We start from the raw sequence: 20,855 nt of genomic DNA on the forward strand, positions 1-20,855 counted from the left end.
TAACCCGAACCATGTGCAGCTGGGCTGTGGGAATTCCAACTTCAGCCAGAGCAGGGGTTTCCTTTCTCACAAGGTCCACCAGCTGTGGGAAAGGTTCTTCAGCCAACAGAAACTTTCTGGTTACTGAGTATGGCTCCACACTGTCCCCCAAAGCCCAACTATACCTCCTTCCTGCTGTGTTTAGGGGTGACTAACGCTGAGAGTGATGTCAGGCCCAAGGAGAGCCAGAGACGCCCACACCTTTAAATCTACCATCACCAGTGCCATTATCTTTAAGACGCAGCCTGGGACATCAAAGGTGATATGCACACTCACTGTTGCTCACTGTTGCTTACCCCGTGAAAGCCAGACACACCCCAGCATCAGCAGCAAAGGACCCATCTTGTAACCAGCGGTGTTTCCAGTCAGTGAACCTGCCTGTTGTCTTCTAGTCAGTGGTCCAAAGGACACACTTGGTGGCTGGTTTCTAACTGCCCAGTTTTTAAGCATGTTCACATTGTCATCTATTTGAAAAAGAAAAGTCCCTTCCCAGACTGATGGACTATTTCTCTTCTGTCTTCCCTGCAGGATGCAGTGGCCATGGCTGACAGGTAACTCAGCTTCCCTCAGCCTCCCGTCTGCCCCCATGAGCAGCTTAGCGCTGAAGTGACAGCCTGAGGTGCCAAGGCCTAGAATTGACTCTCCAAGCCTTAGGGAGGAAGAGAGTATACACAGCAAGGCGCAGCCAGCAAGCCCTCCTCTACCTGGAGAAGGGGTCTGGAGGAAGCCTGGCCTCCCCCAGCTCTTCTAGGACCCAGACTGTGCAGCTGCAAAAGCAGGCCTACAGTCAGATGGGAGTTCAAACCCTGCTACTCCTGCCTCTCTGAGCAGGTTCACCAGGGCATTTACAGTTAGTCTGTACAGTTGTATGAAAACCTAATAAGACAATGTCTATAAAGCAATGTGGACACAGGAACTTTAAAATGTAAGGATTAAAACCACATTGATGTCAAATTCTGCCTTTGCCAGGAAAAAGGTACAAGGAGACCCAGAGCTCTGAATGAATAAACAGATCATTCTTAAAATTAAAAAAAAAACTATAAAGAACCAATAAATACTTGAGAAAATGCTCAACATCCTTACCTCCTAAAGGAAATACAAATCAAAATACAGGCATGATAATACATACTCCCAGCTACCTGTAATCCCAGTGACCCAAGAGGCAGGGATAGGGTTGTGGTTTGAGGCTGATCTAGGCAAAACTTAATCTGCCAAGCTTGGCGTGGTGGTTCACATCTCTAATCCCAGCACAGGAAACATAGGAGGTGGAGACATTTACATTGAGATTCATCTCACTTCAGTGAAAATGACTATCATCAAGAAAACAAACAATCCAGGTGCCAATAACTCACATCTGTAATTCTAGCTACTCAGGAGACTGAGATCTGAGAATTGCAGTTCAAAGCCAGCCTGGGCAGGAAAGTCTGTGAGACTCTTTTCTCTAATTAAACACCAGAAAAGGGACTGGGAATACTGTGGCTCAAGTGGTAGAGGGCTAACCTTGGGCAAAAAGAAGCCAGGGACAGTGCTCAGGCCCTGAGTCCAAGGCAGGACTGGCAAAAAAAGAAAGAAAAAGGAAACTGGAAGTAGTATTGTGGTTCAAAACTGGAAGTGGCGCTGTGGCTCAAAGTAGTGGAGCATTAGCCTTGATTGAAAAAGCTCAAAGACAGCACGCAGGCCCAGAGTTCAAGCCCCATGACTGATGACAAGAAAGAAAGGGAGGGAGGGAACAAATAGCTAGGCACCAGTAGCTCACGTCTAATCCTAGCTGAGACAGAAGATTTTGGCTTGAGGCCAGCCTGAGCAGACAATCTCCCCAGACCCTCTCTCAACAGAGAGCTGGACGGGGTGAAACCCTTGGCATCACAGCTAGGAGGGGACACCTCAAGTAGGTGGATTGCATCAGGCCTGAGCCTGGACAGGAAAGGAGAGCATAGCAGAACTGGAGGCCTAGCCACTTACACCCCAGGACACCCCCCCCCCATGTTGTGAGTGTGCCTTTGTGTACCAACAGACTCGGGAAGTTCCTGAAAGCAAAGACAGATGTGGAGATCTTCACACAACCCGACTTCGAAGACCAGACCTTGGACTTCACTGAGGTGGAGCAGCTGATGGGGGCCCTGAATACTGTCCCAGGTGGGGACTCTCAGCTGTGTCCTCAGGGGTGGGGGTGGGGCGGCAAGGGAGCTTTGACATTGGATTTGTCCTCTAATATCTCTTAAAGTGCCTAACACTACATCATGAACCCTGAGCACCCCATTACACTGCACCTCCTTGCAGCTTACTCAGGTTGCATAACAAAATCTTTGTTTGTATTGAACAGGAATTCCTGGTTTCTTCCTCCCTCCAGCTCCTGGGTACCACTGATCTAGTCTCTACTCCTTTTTATTTATTTTATTTTTTTGCCAGTCCTGTGGATTGAACTGAGGGCCTGAGCACTGTCCCTAGCTTCTTTTTGCTCAAGGCTAGCACTCTACCACTTGAGCCACAGCACCACTTGTAGCTTTTTCTATATATGTGCTGCTGAGGTATGGAACCCAGGACTTCATGGATACAAGGCAAGCACTCTACCACTAGGCCATATTCCCAGCCCTATTCTCTGCTTCTTAGAAGCCTGGGATGGAAGGAGGTGCTACAGTGGGAGAGGGAAGACAGAGGGAAATGCTTCTTGCTCCCTTCCTAGTTGTGTGTGTGAGACAAAGGCTTGGGGCAAGGAGGTGACAATATATATATTTTACCAGTACTGAGGCTTGAACTCAGGACTTTGTGTTTACTCAGCTTGCTTACTTGGCTGGTGCTCTACCCCTTGAGCCACACCTGCAGTCCAGTAGTGTGCTATTTAAATCTGAGATGGTCTCATGGATCTTTCTTCTAGGGCTAGCTTTGCATCTCAGCCTCTGAGTAACTAGGGTTACAGGCGTGACCACTGCAAATGGCAGAAGGGACTAATGAACTTATAGTAGATGGACTCAAATACTCTCAAAAAGCCCCAATTTGGCCCCCACCATCCCTTTTTATTTTGACATGGCAGATGGTCACTGGATGCCCCCAGTATCCCTGGGGCCTGGCAATAATGTCTTCTTTTTGGCACCTATTCCAGCCCGAGACTGCCCATCTGCATGTGCCCTATGGAAGGCCACTCCACCCCCATGCCTCTACTTACGGCTCCTCACATGTTCTTGTTCTTTTCTCTCTTCTCTCTCTCTAGCTCCCTCTGCTCCAGTGATAAATCGGCAGGTCCCCAACTTGGCCAGAGACTCCTCTATCCGGGTGTGCTGGAGCTTGTACTCCGATGACACGGTGGAGTGCTACCAGCTGTGCTACCGGCCTGTGCGAATGGCCTGCCCCAGGAGGATCACGTGGGGAATGGAGGTCTGCACGGTGGCTGTGGGGACCTGAAGACACTACAGGGTGGCGAGGTGCAGGCAGGGGAGTGTGGCAGGCAGAGCCTGCAGGGCAAGTGGGAGCCAGTCTGGTGAGGTCCGGGGGTGAGTGTCAGAGTTGTCCTCGGTGCAGTCCCTCCTGGGTGGGTCTCTGGATAAGGAGTCCCCGCATGACCAGATTCTTCTGTCCTGGTATGTGTGCAGACCCCTGAGGGGTGAAGGGGTCCATGCCCAGATGTAGGAAGACTCGGGGATGGCCTCTTGCTCCACTGTGGCCCATCTTTCCCAGGGTACTGACTGGCATGGGGTTGAGGGCAAGGACAATCCACCTCTAGTCATTAAGAAGCCGAATGGCTTCCCCAGCCCCATCTTTCCGGTGTGTCACCTAGGAAGCCTGGCTTCAAGCAATAGTGAGGTGAGGAAAGGACACTCTAGATGGAGCCCTACTGCAGAGTGGCAGTATAGGGCAGTATAGGGCGGGGGCCACACCTTCTGCTGTAGTGAGATTTGCATGGGGAATTGGAGACACTAGGATTATTCTTAGGGTTAAATTCTTCTCTTCCTAATTTCTTCCCCAGAATTTACAGTGACAGTCAAAGAAACATATTGCTCAGTCAGAAACCTTGAGCCAAATACCCAATATGAATTCTGGGTGATAGCTGAAAACAAGGCTGGCCCCAGCCCGTGCAGTGAAAGTGCCACATACATGACAGGTAACCGGCCTCTTCCCAGCAGTGGGGGTGCGGGAGTCACTGGCGTCCAGGCACAGCATTGAAGGGACAGGAAGAGCTGGGTGACATTCTTCCTTTCCTTTATTTTTCTTTACTTAATTTTTTATGGCCGGTCCTGGGGCTTGAACTCTGGGCCTGAGCGCTGTCCCTGAGCCTCTTTGTGCTCAAGGCAAGCACTCTACTACTTGAGCCACAGTACCACTTCCCACTTTTTCTGAATAGTTTATGGAGATAAGAGTCTCACTGACTTTTCTGCCCAGGATGGTTTCAAACCGTGATCCTCAGATCTCAGCCTCCTGAGTAACTAGGATTAGAGGCGTGAGCCACCAGCACCTGGCTTTTTTAATCAGAGTCTCACTATGTAGTCCAGGCTGACCCCAAACTCAACCCTCCTGCTTCCACCTCCCAAGGGCCAGGAGTCCAGCTGTGTACCGCCATGCTGGGCTGATGGTTTTTAATACACCAGATGTACACACCTGATACAGAAGAAACATTTACTTACGATTGTTCAAAGCAGAAAAGCTACACTAGGTCACACTGACACTTTTTCCTGATGTTTGAACTCAAGGCCTTGCACAGATAAGGCAGGCCCTCTACTGCTTACGCCAGGCCCCCTGCACCACTTTCAAGGCTTACCTACTCGTCTGCGCTGCAGGAGCCTCTGAGAGGGCTGACGTGGTACTTTCAATCATGCTGGTTTTCCTGGAGCTGGGGTGGCTCAGTGGTGGAGAATGGGCCATGCTGCCAAGCGTAGCATGCAAAGCCCTGCTCCCCAATATCGCCCAGACGGGGAAGGAACCTCCATAGAAAGTTGAATGTGAAAAAGTGAAGTGTGAAAAAGAGGTGCCTGTGTAATTTGTCCATGACAACAGAATGGCCACCAATGAACTGCCCTCTGCTCATCTGTCCCCCCACGTAGCCCCCTCTCCCCCAGTGATAAAGTGCAAGGAGGTCAGGAGCTGCGAGGAGGCCGCTCTCATCAGCTGGGAGTCTGGGAACCTGAACCCGGTGGACTCATACACGGTGGAGCTGATTCAGGCAGAAACACCAGAGGCCTCGGGCATTACTGAGTGAGTCTGGGGGGGATGGCCACAGGACTGTGTAGAAACATGAGGGGGTTGGAGAGGTCAGGACTATGGCGTGCAGGAATCATCTTAGGCTGTGTAGTTTTCAGAAGTAGCTGCAAAGCTACTGCTGAAGGTGAGTCAGTGAGAGCACCTTAGGCCTCAGTTTTTTGCTTTTCTTCTTCTAACCCAACCCATTCATTTATTCACCAAGTATTGAAGGCCTAGTGGTGCTGGGGAGGTGAAGACACGTTCTGGCCCAAGGGCATTGCTGAGGGAGGGAAAGAAGCAACAATCAAACACACCTGAAGGCCGGGGCTGGACCCTGACTTCCGCTGGACTGCTGGAGGCACGGAGGTGGGCACCGTGAGGGCAGGGACCGCCCCCCCCCCAGACTCAGGCTGGGACAGGAGTGGGCCACATAGTCCACCTTGCCCTGCAGGAAGGAGAGCAAGTAGGGCCTAAGGAAGGATGGAAGACAGGTTCAGTGGGCTTATGTCTGTTGTAGAAGATCGTCCTGTCTTCCCTGGTTTCTCCCTGTTGCCATGGTCACCCCTGGTTGCCATGGTCACCACCATTGCCTTGGTCACTCACTGGTGCCTTGGTCACCCCTGGTTGCAGAGGGAGGCCCTCACACACAGGGCTTGTAGGTCCGGATCCACCCTTATCCGCCAGGCGCCACTGCACTGGGACAGCCTTATCTCCCTGGTGCTGGTGAAACAGGAGGGTTCGGAGTTGACTGTTAGGGCTCTGGTTTTTCAAGTGCAAAGTGGAACCTGGCGATCAACACCCACTCCCACCCCCATCTGCTGGTAGGATCCCTGTATCCCCAGCCACAGTGAAGCTCACCCAGGTTTCTCCTTCTCAAGATCCTCAGGAGTGGGGCAGGATGTCCAGTGGCTCTGACCACTGTCATGGCTCAAGTTGCCTTTGCAATCTAGGCTGAGGCTTGAGAAGCACCTGACATATGGTGCCAGCCCAGAACAATGGGGTCATCAGAGGCTCCAGATGTCGGGGTCCCTGGAAGCTGTGCACCGTACCCACTGCTGAAGGAAAAGCAAAAGTCCTCACTGACAGGCCACGGTGCCCAGTCCCTCACTGCCTATGGCTTTTTCCTCCCCAGGTCGGTTGTGGGCATCCCAACCTGCGAGTCTCTGTTACAGCTACTGCCCGGGCAGTGCTATACCATCTACGTGCGGGCCCTGAACGTGGGAGGCCCCAGCGCCAGGAGCCAACCCGCCATGGTCCACACGACAGGTCTGTGCCCTGGCCACACCCCTCCTCCTACCCGAAGGGGCCACTCGTGGCAGACCCAGTGCTGTGGGGCAGAAGCAGAGGGATGGACTACAGGCTGTGGCTGTCCTTGGTCTCCTGGTCCCCCTTTTCACCGCCCCCCAAGCCCCTCCTGTCTCACAAGCAAATCCTTCCCTTGAGGGATCTTTAGGAAATCCTCAGGAAGACCCATGCCCAAGCATCCCCTGCTAGAGGCCAATGTGGCCCCCATCTGGCCTCCCCCCCACTCACCTTGTCCGCAGGTGCCGCTCACAGCCCCCTCATTCGCAAGCAGCATGCCAGAGAAGCCCTGAGTTAGCAGAGATCTCTCTAGGAGTACCCACACATCCCCAGAGTCCGCCACCCCAGGCTCTGTGCTGAGCGCTCTGGTGCCGAGACCAGGGGCTCCCCCACCTCTCTCCCAGCAAACCCACCTCAGGCTGCCGGAGTGGGGAACTTCCGGGGGAAGCAGCGGAAGTAGGGGCTCAGCCTGAGCTTGGCCAGTGCACAATGGACAGCACCCTCTTCGTGCTGGGCTCTTTCACTGAGGGACATTGTGGCCTTCCGCACTCGAAAGCCAGGAAGAGCTGCCTGAGACGAGCCCACATTTATATTCCCTCCACACTCACGGGCAAGGCACAGCCGCCTGAGGTGGTAGAGCAGGAACTAAGAAACAATGGAGTACCAGTACTGTGTCGTTCTATTACATCTATTCAGGATCACCTTTTAAAAAAGAACCTCAAGGGGCTGGGGATATGGCCTAGTGGCAAGAGTGCCTGCCTCATATACATGAGGCCCTGGGTTCGATTCCCCAGCACCACATATACAGAAAATGGCCAGAAGTGGTGCTGTGGCTTAAGAGGCAGAGTGCTAGCCTTGAGCAAAAAGAAGCCAGGGACAGTGCTCAGGCCCTGATTCCAAGGCCCAGGACTGGCAAAAAAATAAAATAAAATAAAATAAAAAAGAACCTCAAGGCTTCATGCCTTGAGCCATACCCTCGGCTCTTTTCACTTTATTGTTATAGTTTCAAGCTTTTCGCCCAGGACAGCTTCCTAATCCTCCTATCTCTGCCTCTCGCACGGCTGGGATTACAGGCATGGCATGAACCACCGAGACTGGCTTGTCTTTGAGATGAGGTCTTTCACTAACTTGTGCCTGGGCTGTCCTTGAGCCTTGATTTCCTGTGCTCCCCTCCCAAGCAGCTGTACACTTTCTCCTGGGCTTCATTTTATTTTTTTATTTTTTTTTCCATAGAAGGTGGTTTGATTTATTTAAAAGAGGATTTTTTTAGGGGAAATTATTATTATTTTTTTATTTTTCTTTTTTTTATTTTTTATTTTTTTTTATTAATTGGACATAAATTTTTTTACAAGGTGTTGTGCAAAGAGGGTGCAGTTACATAGTAGGGCAGTGTGTACATTTCTTATGATATCTTACAACCTGTTTTTCTATCCCTTGTCTAGGTCAGGTTGACATATATGCAATATACAATGTATCAAGAACATATACAGTATTCACAGACTTGGTCTCTACTGTCTCTCCGTCTCCCTTTGTTAACAGTCATATATCAGGGAGATCATGCCCCTTTGTTTTCTGTGTTCTAGGCTTGTCTCACTCAACATTATTTGTTCGAGTTCCGACCATTTCCCTGCAAATAACAATATTTCACCATTCCTAATCGCTATGTAGTATTCCATTGTGTATAAGTACCATATTTTTTGGATCCATTCGTCTGTGGAGGGGCATCTGGGTTGTTTCCATATTTTAGCTATTGTGAATTGTGCCGCGATAAACATGGTAGTACAAATGCCTTTTTGATATCTTGGATTTTGCTGTTTAGGATAGATGCCTAGGAGTGGTATGGCTGGGTCATAGGGTAGGTCTATATTGAGCTTTTTGAGAAACCTCCATACTGTTCTCCAAAGTGGTTGTACTAATTTGCACTCCCACCAACAATGGAGAAGGGTTCCTCTTTCCCCACAGCCCCTCCAGCATTTGTTGTTTCCTGAGTTCAGAGTATAGGCCATTCTAACTGGGGTGAGGTGGTATCTCAGGGTTGTTTTTATTTGCATTTCCTTTACTAGCAGGGATGTTGAGCATTTCCTCATATGTTTCTTTGCCATTTTTATATCTTCTCTTGTGAAGTCTCTCTTTAGCTCTTTTGCCCATTTCCTAATAGGTTTATTGGGCTTGGAGGGGCTTAGTTTTTTGAGTTCTCTGTAGATGACCGATATCAGGCCTTTGTCTGTTGCTGTGCTGGTAAATATCCTTTCCCATATCGTTGGCTGTCTTTCTATTTTGGTGGCTATGTCCTTAGCTGTGCAGAAACTTTTTAATTTGTAGTAGTCCCATTTGTCGAGTCTTTCTCCTATTTGTTGTGCCTGGGCTTCATTTTAATCCTTCCCCTCCCTAGCTGCTCTAGCTGTGAGTTGGATGTTGAATTTTGCTAATAGATGTCAAGTTGATCATTCAGTGGCCTAGGTTTGGCATTTACAGCTCACAAGGAAGAGCCGGGCCTCTGAAGTCAGAGGCAGAGCTCAATCTGAGTACTGTGTTTTCCCAGCCAATTTCTTAGCCATCTCTGCCTCAGTTTCTTCATCTATAAAATGGAAACAGAAATATCCTATTTTTAGGACAGTTGTGAGGACTGAAAGAGACAAAGCTTGTCAACTGCGGAGCTCCATGCTATCCATTGAGTCTTCTGGGGTGGGGAACGAGGCTACCATGCCTGGGACCTGCGCCAATGTGAGGGCTGCAAGTCCAGGCAGGGAAACAGAGTGACTGCCCGGGGTTCCCCCATGTTCCCTCCCCACAGGCAGCGTCTTCCACCTGAACAAGGATACCTGCCATCCCGCGCTGACCATTGCTGAGGACGGGCTGACGGTGGTTCGAAGCGAAAGGAAAACCCCAGCCAGGGAGCCACCACCCAGCCAGACCCGGTTCAGCAGGTGCATAACGCATGGCCCTTGAGAACATTCTGGAGACCTCCCTAACCCCGCTGTCACAGAGGGAAAAGCAGATGGACAGACATAGCTGGTGGGAAGGCTGAGGCTGGTGCAGGCAGAGGAGGTCTGAAGGTGACCTCTGGGAGGGTGGGCCCTCTGGACGGGATGGGAGGGTCAGGAGTCAGTTAATAGTACAAGGAATCTCACCAGGCTGCAGCAGAGGGCGGGCCATGGAGGAAATGGGGGGATGGAGGACAAAGTCAAGGAGGAGAGGACTGTTGGAAGATTTAGTGCAGGATGAGATTTGCACTTCAGAAAGTTCACAGTGAAGTGTGGCAGGAAACAAGGGGTCAGGGGAGGAAGCCCTGGGCCATGCTTCCACTTCATAAAACCAGGTGTGTCGCTGTCATGGGAAATCTAATCCCTGTCCGAGGGCGCCACTACTGGGAGGTGGAGGTGGATGAACGCTCCAACTACACTGTCGGTGTGGCTTCTGAAGACATCCCCAAACAGGAAGACCTCGGGGCCAGCCCCCACGCGTGGTGCCTGAGGCACACATTCGCCTCATCCAGGTAAAGGCCACTTTCAGACCTAAGGTTAAAGTTGGGAAGATCCAAGTATCAGCTTTGCACTTCCGCCATAACTAAGACCCAAGTTGCGTTGTATAAAATGTTCTCAGGCATCCTAGAAGTTGTGACCAGACCCTTTTCCTGACGTCTGAACACCAAGAGAAAGAGCAGGTTTAAGTTAAAACCTCTGAAGTTCACTAGGTGCCAACACGGCTCTCCCCTCACTGCGCGCCATGGTTTGCTGCTCGCAGTCGTGTCCTAGTGTAAGGAAGGTTGCCACAGCAGACAGCTCGGACACCCAAGAGGATGTGGGCAGTCCTGTTCAACACACACATTCTTAACCACGAAACCACGGATCTTCTCGTGCTCAGCTGTAGTGTTACTTAATGGGTACAGCTTGACTTGAAACCCAGCTTTTCCTTTATCCAGTAAACCTGGAAGTGTAACAAAAATGGCTTCTGCTGTGAAGTGTGCTTGAACGTGGGCTTAGCTGTGTGGCTGGGAAAGCTTAGGGTGACTGACAGCACCTTCAGATGTAGAAGGCCACAGTTGGAACAAATCTCACACAAACCCAAATGCCACAGACCCCCACACTGCCACCGCCCACCCAGCACCCTCTGCATGCAGGGCTCTGACTCCAGTCCAGCTTGGTGGGTGCTGTTGTGTTTGCCAGTGTTCTCTGCCATGCCCCTCCATGCAGCTTATTTAGGCCTTGAGTCGTGGCTAGGCACCTGGGAGGCCAGTCTCACATGCGGGGCGGAGCTGACGCAAAGCTCTAAGCCTCACTGAAGAGGCCCAGCACTCATCTGAAGCAAGGCTGGAGGTCAGAGTCTCCTTTAGAGAGTTGAGAACAAGAAATGGTGGCTGAGAGAGAGGGAGCATAGCGGAAGCATGGAGGTCTGTAAAGTGGGAAGGGCTTGGGGTTCAAGGTCACAGAGCAGTGCACACATAAGGCAAAAAAACGGCAGCAGGCAGAAGCAAAGTCTGGAGCCACAACAGTTGCTTGGTATCCTGTTGTTCTTGGTGGTGGTGGTCGTGGAGCTTGAACTCTGGACCCGGGCACTGTCCCTGAGCTCTTCAGCTCAAGGCTAGCACTCTATCACTTGAGCCACAGTGCCACTTCAGGTTTTCTGGTGATTAAAGAGTCTCATGGACTTTGCTGCCCAGGCTGGCTTTGAACTGTGATCCTCAGATCTCAGCCTCCTGAGTAGCTAGGAGTACAGGTGTAAGCCATGAGCACCTAGCTGCTTGCATCCTATCTTGGAAGATGTAGGAGAGGGGGAGAGGGAGGGTGACTGAGAAGTCACAAGAGGAGAGTAAGGTTTCTCCAGGGACTCCTAGCTCTAGCTCCTGGTCCCAGCCTGCACTGGATGACTGGGGGAAAGAGGACTCCAGCTTCCCTTGGCGGCTTAATGAGGAAGCTGAAAGGAGATCACGTGAGCAGGGAGGGAGACAGGTGGGCTTGCTCATCGACACATTTAGGTCTTATTTCATGTGCTCCTCCAGGAGTCAGAACCAATGAGCCAGCACACAGAATGCTCCAAGACCTCAGGCCAAGGGGCAGGCCAGCCCTGGGGTCAGGCCAACTTTGGTTTCAGCCATTTCACAAAGCACGCAGGTACAGAGCTTGGCAGGGGTGCGAGGGCTCCAGCCCTGGCCCTGATGCCCTGTTGCCCTGTTCAGTCTGAATAGTAACTGGATGGCGGAGTGCTTCTGAACTTAAGTCTGTACCCAAAGGCTCATCTATCCATGTGGCTGGCAGGACACCTGCACAAACGTCTTTATCCCTCAAGATCTACACACCAGGGCCTGCTGTCCCAGTGTTCCCATGTGTTCCATCTGGGCTAATTTTGGTGCAGGCTAAATTCAAAGTCCTTATATAAGTTTCCAAAGTGGAGTGATCGCTCAACAACAGAATTGGAAAACATGTTTCTCAGGACAAATGTGAGAAAAGAGGGTTTTGAAAATGACATGCTAACTTGATAGTCAGTTAACATAGCAAAACTCACAGACATGAGTGGAGTTGGCAAGAAATACTCTGAATAGCTCACTACTAGAATTTCTGAAGCTTTGTTGTATCAACACTTAATTTTCAGGCACAAATACGAATTTCTACACAACAGGGAAACACCAGACATAAGAATAACAGTCCCACCGAAGCACATCGGCATCCTGTTAGACTACGAGAACCTGAAGCTGTCCTTCTTCAACGTGGACAATGCTCAGCACCTGTACACCTTCAGCTGTGGGCTTCAGCAGCTTGTACACCCCTGTTTTTCTTTAGAAAAGCCGGGGTGTCTAAAGATACGTAATGGCATCTCGACACCCAAGCATGCCACTTTCCACTAGGCCTTGCTGGCACCACCCTCGGTTCCTGCCCTCTGCTAGCCACAGTTGCCTTGGATTTGAGCTCTGGTGCTCATATAATCTGTGCTTGTTCGTGTCTGGCAGATTAGCATGCAGGTGTCATTGCACCGGACCCAGATCCAGGTCCCATGCTCCCTCACCACGAAAGGGCAATCCTTTTTTTTTGGGGCCAGTCCTGGGCCTTGGACTCAAGGCCTGAGCACTGTCCCTGGCTTCCTTTTGCTCAAGGCTAGCACTCTGCCACTTGAGTCACAGTGCCACTTCTTGCCGTTTTCTGTATATGTGGTGCTGGGGAATCGAACCCAGGGCCTCATGTATACGAGACAAGCTCTCTTGCCACTAGGCCATATCCCCAGCCCCAAAAGGGCAATTCTTATCCTGTCTCCCCCTTTTATTTTCTCCAATTGTGACTTTCTCATACCATTGGCACATTCAACTATTGCTTAGTCCTGGAGATGATAAGGACTGCCTGTGGTGTGGGCAATGCAAAAAGTAGAGCAAAACCCAGCAAACTTTGTGGCAGTATCAACAGATCTGTTACCGGTTTTTGTATGATAGGGGAGGCCCATTACAGTCAAAGCAGCCAAAAGATGAGAAAGAACATGATTGAAAGCCTCTCCCACTGGGGAGAGGCTAAAGGGTTAAATTAAAGTGACTCTGTTTTGAGGTGTTAGTCAGTTTGTTGTTTACATTAAAATATAAATGACCCTCAACATGCATAAAACCCAGGAACTGGCTTGTTTGTGCTAAAGCTGTTGAGCTGCAAATTCCTTAACAACCCTAAAGTCAGACTCCCCACCTTGCTTGTAGATTCCTAGAACAAAGCTATCTTAAAGTCAGGCTCCACTCTGTGCTGTGCCTGGCCTTGGAAAAGGCTGTCAATCACCCCATTTGGCAGGACAGCTTGTAAAAACCCAGACAGCCTGGAAACTCCCTTGATAACCTTTGACTGTCCTAGAATGCCCCTAGCCTTGAGCCAGTCAGCCTTTGGTCCTTACCCTAATTCTGCCCAAACACCTGGTTGCTGTAAATTTCGTACTTTTTGCCTTTATAAGCCCTGTAAAAATCCAGCCCAGGGTTTCCTCCCTATCTCTGCAGGATGAGGCCCGAGTTGCAGCTTGCCTGAATAAAGCCTTGCTTTTGCATTTCAGAACGTCTGGCTCTCGGTGGTCTTTTTTTTATTTTTGTAATTTATTTATTAATTAAACACAAATTTTTTGACAAGTTGTTGTGCAAAAAGGGTGCAGTTACATAGTAGGGCAGTGTGTACATTTCTTGTAATATCTTACACCCTGTTTTTCTTTCCCTTCCCTGGGTCAGGTAGACATATATACAATACACAATGTACCAAGAACATAGACAGTAGCCACGTGGCCTACGCCCAAGAAAATTAGCCTAGGGCTTTAAATGTAATGTCGATATTAGACAATATGTTGACAGTAGTCTTCTATGAACGTACATACATAGCTTTTGAGCTATTGTATTCCACTGAGACTTCGATTTTTGACCTTTATATGTTGAGTAGTTGTTTGGTTTTAGTTACATAATGTTGGGTCGCTGACCCAGTCCTGTGGGAAATACCATTTGACAATCAGTTTTTGGTTTCACAGACCTGGTCTCTACTGTCTTTCCGTCACCCCTTCTTAACAGTCATATATCAGGGAGATCATGCCCCTTTGTTTTCTGTGTTCTAGGCTTGTCTCGCTCAACATATTTGTTCAAGTTCTGACCATTTCCCTGCAAATAACAATATTTCATCATTCCTAATCGCTATGTAGTATTCCATTGTGTATAGGTACCATATTTTTTGGATCCATTCATCTGTGGAGGGGCATCTGGGTTGTTTCCATATTTTGGCTATTGTGAATTGTGCAGTGATAAACATGGAAGTACAAATGTCTTTTTGATATCTTGGGACGAGCTGTTCAGGATAGATGCCTAGGAGTGGTATGGCTGGGTCATAGGGTAGGTCTATGTTGAGCTTTTTGAGAAACCTCCATACTGTTCTCCAAAGTGGTTGTACTAATTTGCACTCCCACCAACAATGGAGAAGGGTTCCTCTTTCCCCGCACTCCCTCCAGCATTTGTTGTTGCCTGAGTTCAGAGTATAGGCCATTCTAATTGGAGTGATGTGGTATCTCAGGGTTGTTTTTGTTTGCATTTCCTTTACTAACAGGGATGTTGAACATTACCTCATATGCTTCTTTGCAATTTTTATTTCTTCTCTTGTGAAGTTTCTCTTTAGCTCCTTTGCCCATTTCCTAATTGGTTTATTGGGCTTGGAGGGGCTTAGTTTTTTGAGTTCTCTGTAGATGACAGATATTAGGCCTTTGTCTTTTGCTGTGCTGGTAAAGATCCTTTCCCATATGGTTGGCTGTCTTTCTATTTTGGTGGCTATGTCCTTAGCTGTGCAGAAACTTTTTATTTTGTAGTAGTCCCATTTATCGAGTCTCTCCCCTAACTGTTGTGCCCCTGGGACTGTATTCAGGAAGTTCCTTCCTGTGCTTATAAGTTCTAGCATCTTTCCTACTCTGTCCTTCAGTAGTTTCAAGGATTCAGGTCTGATGTTGAGGTCCTTGATCCATTTTGAGTTGATCTTGGTGCATAGTGATAGGCTAGGATCCACCTTGAGTTTTCTGCATATGGCTGCCCAGCACCAGTAGTTGAAGGGGCTCTGTTTATTCCATTGTAGGTCTTTAGCTCCTTTGTCGAATATCAGCAGACTGTAAGAGTGCGATTTTATTTCTGGATCTTCAATTCTAATCCATTGATCTTCCGGTCTGTTTTTATACCAATACCAGGCTGTTTTTGTTGATGGTTCTATAGTAGAGCTTGAAGTCTGGTATTGTGATACCTCCTGCACTGCTTTTTTTGCCTAGAATTGCTTTGGCTATTCTAAGTCTTTTGCTGTTCCATATGAATTTATGGATTGCTTTCTCTATTTCAGTGAAGAATGTAACTGGGGTTTTGATAGGGATTGCATTGAATTTGTATAACAATTTAGGCAATATGGCCATTTTCACTATATTGATTCTGCCTACCCATGAGCATGGCAGGTCTTTCCATCTCCTTGTGTCTTCTTTGATTTCCCTTATTAGATTTTTATAGTTCTCATTAAATAGGTCCATCACATCCTTGGTTAGGTTGATCCTTAGGTACTTTATTCTTTTTTTGGCTACTGTAAATGGAATTGTTTCCATAATTTCCTTTTCTGCTTGTACATTGCTGGTGTACAGAAAAGCTGCTGACTTTTGTGGATTGATTTTGTAGCCTGCTACTTTTACCAAATTGGTTTATTAGTTGTAGGAGTTTGGGGACTGAGTTTTTTGGGTCCTTCAGATATAAGATCATGTCATCTGCAAATAGGGATAGCTTGATTTCTTCCTTGCTGATGCGGATCCCTTTGATTTCCTCCTCCTGCCTTATTACTATGGCTAGGGATTCCAGCACTATGTTGAAAAGGAGGGGGGAGAGTGGGCATCCTTGTCTTGTTCCTGAGTTTAGGGGGAATGATTTAAGTTTCTCTCCATTTAATATGATGTTAGCAGTTGGTCTGTTGTATATGGCTTTTAATGTTTTGAGGAATGTTCCATCTATTCCTGTTCTCTCTAGAGCTTTTAATAAGTATGGATGTTGTATTTTGTCAAAGGCTTTTTGGGCATCGACTGAAATAACAAAGTGATTCTTGATTTTAGTTCTGTTTATGTGGTGAATTACATTGATTGATTTACGGATGTTGAACCATCCTTGTGACTGTGGGATGAAGCCTACTTGGTCATGATATATAATTTTCTTGATCAGTTTCTGGATTCTGTTAGCTAATATTTTATTGAGGAGCTTTGCGTCTGTGTTCATTAGTGATATTGGTCTGTACTTCTCTTTTTTTGTTGGGTCTCTGCCTGGTTTGGGAATGAGTATAATATTAGCTTCATAGAATGAGTTTGGGATTTTTCCCTCTGTTTCTATTTCGCGGAAGAGTTTGAGGAGTATTGGTATTAGCTTCTCACTAAAGGTTTTATAGAATTCGTTGGTGAATCCATCTCGGTGGTCTTCTTGGTGGGTTTCTCTCAACTTGGGCATTACAAGGCAAAGATGAAAACTGAACAAGTATCTATGTTAACATGTCCCATTTTTGTTTTCCAAAGCAAAGGAAGTGAGTTACATCCATTTGTATTAAGTCTGAGCCCTCAGGGGGATTGACACCTTTTGGGGGACTAACAATGTATGGAGGGCAATTTTTAAACTCTATTAGGCTGTTCTTGTTCTTGAGAATCCCAAACTGTTTACATAGAGAGGCGGCATCTTGATGAAAAAAATGGAGTAATTTTGTTGAGCTGTTTTTAACTTACTAGAATTGATAACCTGCCAATTAGGGCACCTACCTCTTAATTTCTATGAAACAGAGGCTCTGGAAGTCCAGAATGGTCTATGATGTGCTGAATGAAACAAGGTGCAGGGTTTTACGAATGGGGTTGGATAAGGTTAGAGCTTAGGGTTAAGGTAAGATTTCATTTTTTTGCCATTTCCGGTGCTTGAACTCAAGGCCTGAGCAAGCACTGTCCCTGGCTTCTTTTTGCTCTAGGCTAGCACTAAACCACTTGAGCCACAGCACCACTTCCAGCTTTTTTCTATATATGTGGTGCTTGATGAATCGCACCCAGGGCTTCAAGTATACGCGGTGAGCACTTTACCACTAGGCCATATGCCCAGCCCCTAGGGTTAGATTTTGTTTTGCCAGTCTTGCGGCTTGAACTCAAGGCCTGAGTGCTGTTCTTGGATTCTTTTTGTTCAGGGCTAGCACTCTACCTCTTGAGCCACAGAGTCACTTCTGGATTTTTCTAGATGTGTGGTGCTGAGGAATCAAACCCCGGGCTTCATGTATATGAGAGAAACACTCTACCACCAGGCATTATCCTTAGCTCTGTGGTTAGGGTTTTGAATAAACCATTTTTTCTGCTTTTTATGATTTCTGATTAAGCTCTATTGATGGTAGTCTTTCTGTATATTTTAGCTACCTACACCTACATGTTTCTTAGAGATTTTGATAATTTAGAGGCAGTAGAAATGCATATTTGAAGTGAATAAGTCTTTTTCACATTTAAGTAGATGCGGCTATTTCATACTAATTTTGATATTATTTCATTCTTTACACTGTAGTAATAAACAAATGCAGTTTTAGAACCTGTGTTTTAATAGCAATTTTGAGTGTTAAAGTTTGGCAGTTGTGGACACTGAACACTAGGGGGAGCCAGTTGTATTCACATTGGGAATGTTCCTGTAATTGCTATGATTTTTTTTTTTTTTTTTCTGTCCTGGGGCTTGAATTCAGGGCCTGGCCTCTGTCCCTGAGCTCTTTTGCTCAAGGCCAGTGCTCCACCACTTTGAGCCAGGGCTCCACCTCGGGTTTTTTTGGACTGGTTAATTGGAGATAAGAGTCTGGAGGCCTTTCCTGCCCTGGATAGCTTCAAACCAATCCTCAGATCTCAGCCTTCTGGGTAGTTAGGATTACAGGCGTGAGACACCAGCGTCTGAATTAAGTTTTTTTTTTTTTTTTTTGCAATTTTGCATAGAAAATCTCCCAAATAAGAACAGATTTTTTTTTTGTTTTTAGATTATGTGTGTGTGTTTAGGATTTTTTTCACAGAAAAAAAGTTTATCATCAGAAGTTATATTCGTCCAAGTTATAATTTTGAGTGTGTTATACCTAAGTAAAATGTATATAAACCCGTATTTAAATTGATAACAACTTGTACTAATGAAGCTCTTTTTAATCTATGCCTAAGTAGGTAAATAGGAGAGAATTATAAAGTTAATAAAAATATGGTGTCCAATTTCTGTAGCTGAGCAATATAAGTAAATGCAATGCAGTAGAGTATATTATACCCTCAAAAAGAAACAAAACAAAAATAGCAAACTAATTAAGTAAAAACTAGGCAAATGAGCCATGCACTGGTGGCTCACACCTGTAATCCTAGCACTTAGGATGCTGAGATTTGAGGATCTTTGTTCCAAGCCAGCCTGGGCAGGAAAGTCCATGAGACTCTCATCTCCAATAACCACCTGAAAACTGGAACGGGAGCTGTGGTTCAAAGTAGTAGAGTGCTAGTCTTGAGAAAAAATAAAAAGAAAAAACTCAGTGAAAGTACCCAGGCCCTGAGTTCAAGCCCCATGAATGACCAAAAAAAAAGAAAACAAAAAAAGAGACAGGAAGATCATGAGAGTCCAGCCTGAGTTACATATCTAAGAAAAACCACACAATCAAAAGTAGAACTGTTATATGATTCAGGTTCCCCATTCCTGAATGTGTACATATATATGTATATATATGTATATATATATCCCCAGTGGAGACGAAGTCGTCGTACAAAGAGCTGTGCATACACTCTTGTTATTGTGGAATTATTCACAATAGCTAAGATATAGAATCAGCTTTGGTATCCATCTATGTAAGTTTGGACACATTACCTGTATATAATACAAGATATTATTCACCCACAAAGGAAATAACATTCTCTCTCTGTCTCTCTCTCTCTCTCCCCCTCTCTCTCTTCAGTCCTGGGGCTTGAACGTAGGGCCTGGGCACTGTCCCTGAGCTTTTTGTTGAAGGCTAGTGCTCTGCCCTTTGAGCCACAGCTCCACTTGTGGCTTTTTCATGGTTAAGTGGAGATAAGAGTCTCACGAACTTTCTTGCCTAGTGTGGCTTTGAACCTCGACCCTCAGATCTCAGCCTCACGAGTAGCTAGGATTACAGGAGTGAGTTACTGGTTTCTTTTTATTATTATGTGTTTTATTATTAATTGGGTGCCAAATATAAACCAGTGAGGGGGGGCATCCATGTCCTCAGCCACAGGACCATATTCCCAGCCTGAACTATCTTTGTATGCGTATGTAATACATAGTTTTTTGTGTTTAAAACCAATGGAGTAAACTATTTAGTATACATATATTCTTTATTAAATGTTGAAAAACAGGCTTGTAGTTGGTAAATCTGTTATGCTGTTTTCAAACATATTTTTAGTTACCTACACGTGGTTGAGTACATAGGTGCTCAAATCCACTTGTGCTTTTACTTCATTTCACCTACTGGACATTCTCTAAAGTTCCTCATCTGTTAACATGAAGAGCATTGACTGTACGGCATGTTTAGCTAATCTACCAGCCTTACTAGGCTTGATATGTGTTTTGAGATCATAATCTATTATAAAGAGCATCTGCTAATTTGCAATTTGTGTAGGCATTTTACTGTTTTTCTTTTCTTTTCTTTTCTTTTCTTTTCTTTTCTTTTGGCAATTCCTGAAGCTTGAACTCAGGGCCTGAGTACTGTCTCTAGATTCTTTTTGCTCAAGGGTAGCAGTCTACCACTTCAGCCACAGCGCCACGTCTGACCTTTTCTATATATGTGGTGCTAAGGAATCGAACCCAGGGCTTCAGGTATGCCAGGCAAGCACTCTACCACTAGGCAATGTTCCTAGCTTTACTGTTTTTCTTTTAACCTTGATAGCATTTGTTTGAATTTTCTAGGGTTTTCATAACAAAAATTTTAAAAAAATCATTTTCTGGCAGTCCTAGAGGATAGAAGTCCAGAAGAATGCTCAGGATGCAACGATATTGCTTCTGTCTAGCAGATGGCTGCCTCCTTACCTTCTCATGCAGGACCTTCTCTGTGCCACCTTGTCTGTCCACTTCTGCATATAAGGACACTCATCTGGTTTGATCATCAGGGTGATGGCTTCATTTTGACTTGACTACCTCCTTAAAGGCTCTCCCTACAATCCCAGATGGTGAGGATCAATGAGGGCTTCCACACTGGAGGGGAGACAGTGCAACATTGGATGGAATTCAGCTTCAGACCACCTTGTAGACACATTTCATAAAGAATTAAACCTGTCTGCAATGGGAGATGCATTTAGGTAGAACTAAAATAAAGGTTAATTAATTTTTCTTTGATTAAATGTTAAATCAGGTCATGCTGCCTTGCACATATGATGGACATCAACTTTTTTTTTTTCACCTGTCTTGGGGCTTGGGACTCAAGACCTGAGCTGTGTCCCTTGCTTCTTCTTCTTATTTTTGTCCTCAAGGTTAGTTAGCACTCTACCTCTTGAGGTACAGCGCCACTTCTGGCTTTTACTGTTTATGTGGTTCTGAGGAATCAAACCCAGGGCTTCATGCATGCTAGGCAACACTCTACACCTAAGCCATATTTCCAGCCCTGGACATCAATTTTATGAGGTTGTAGGAAACCGTAATTCTGTGACTCTTTGTTGTGAAGCATACAGCTTTTCTGACTCTGGCGGCAAGTACTACCGGAGCTGACAACAGAGGCGGGAACACAAGGAGCTACTACTATCTGCTATGTGAAAAGAGCAAACAAAGTGAAATTCCTTTAACAGTGCCTGGGCACTGTCTCTCTGCTTATGTGCCTAAAGCGAGTACTCTACCACTTTAAGCGATGTTCAGAATATGGCTTTTGGGTGCTTCATTG

General features: G+C 46.7%; 1 protein-coding gene across 1 annotated transcript in view; it reads left to right on the forward strand.

The window, feature by feature from the left end:
• LOC125368189 overlaps nucleotides 1–12,544 on the forward strand; it is a 33,189-nt gene extending 20,645 nt beyond the window's left edge. Inside the window, 9 exon segments of the mRNA XM_048369039.1 lie at nucleotides 568–590; nucleotides 2,054–2,175; nucleotides 3,248–3,392; nucleotides 3,990–4,135; nucleotides 5,073–5,223; nucleotides 6,341–6,474; nucleotides 9,305–9,437; nucleotides 9,830–10,006; nucleotides 12,100–12,544. Coding sequence (XP_048224996.1) covers nucleotides 568–590; nucleotides 2,054–2,175; nucleotides 3,248–3,392; nucleotides 3,990–4,135; nucleotides 5,073–5,223; nucleotides 6,341–6,474; nucleotides 9,305–9,437; nucleotides 9,830–10,006; nucleotides 12,100–12,352 — 1,284 coding nt within the window. The 3' untranslated portion in view covers nucleotides 12,353–12,544.
• Nucleotides 12,545–20,855: the final 8,311 nt, after the last annotated feature.

This window comes from Perognathus longimembris, chromosome 20, assembly GCF_023159225.1.
Source record: "Perognathus longimembris pacificus isolate PPM17 chromosome 20, ASM2315922v1, whole genome shotgun sequence".
In the NCBI taxonomy this organism is placed as follows: Eukaryota; Metazoa; Chordata; class Mammalia; order Rodentia; family Heteromyidae; genus Perognathus; species Perognathus longimembris.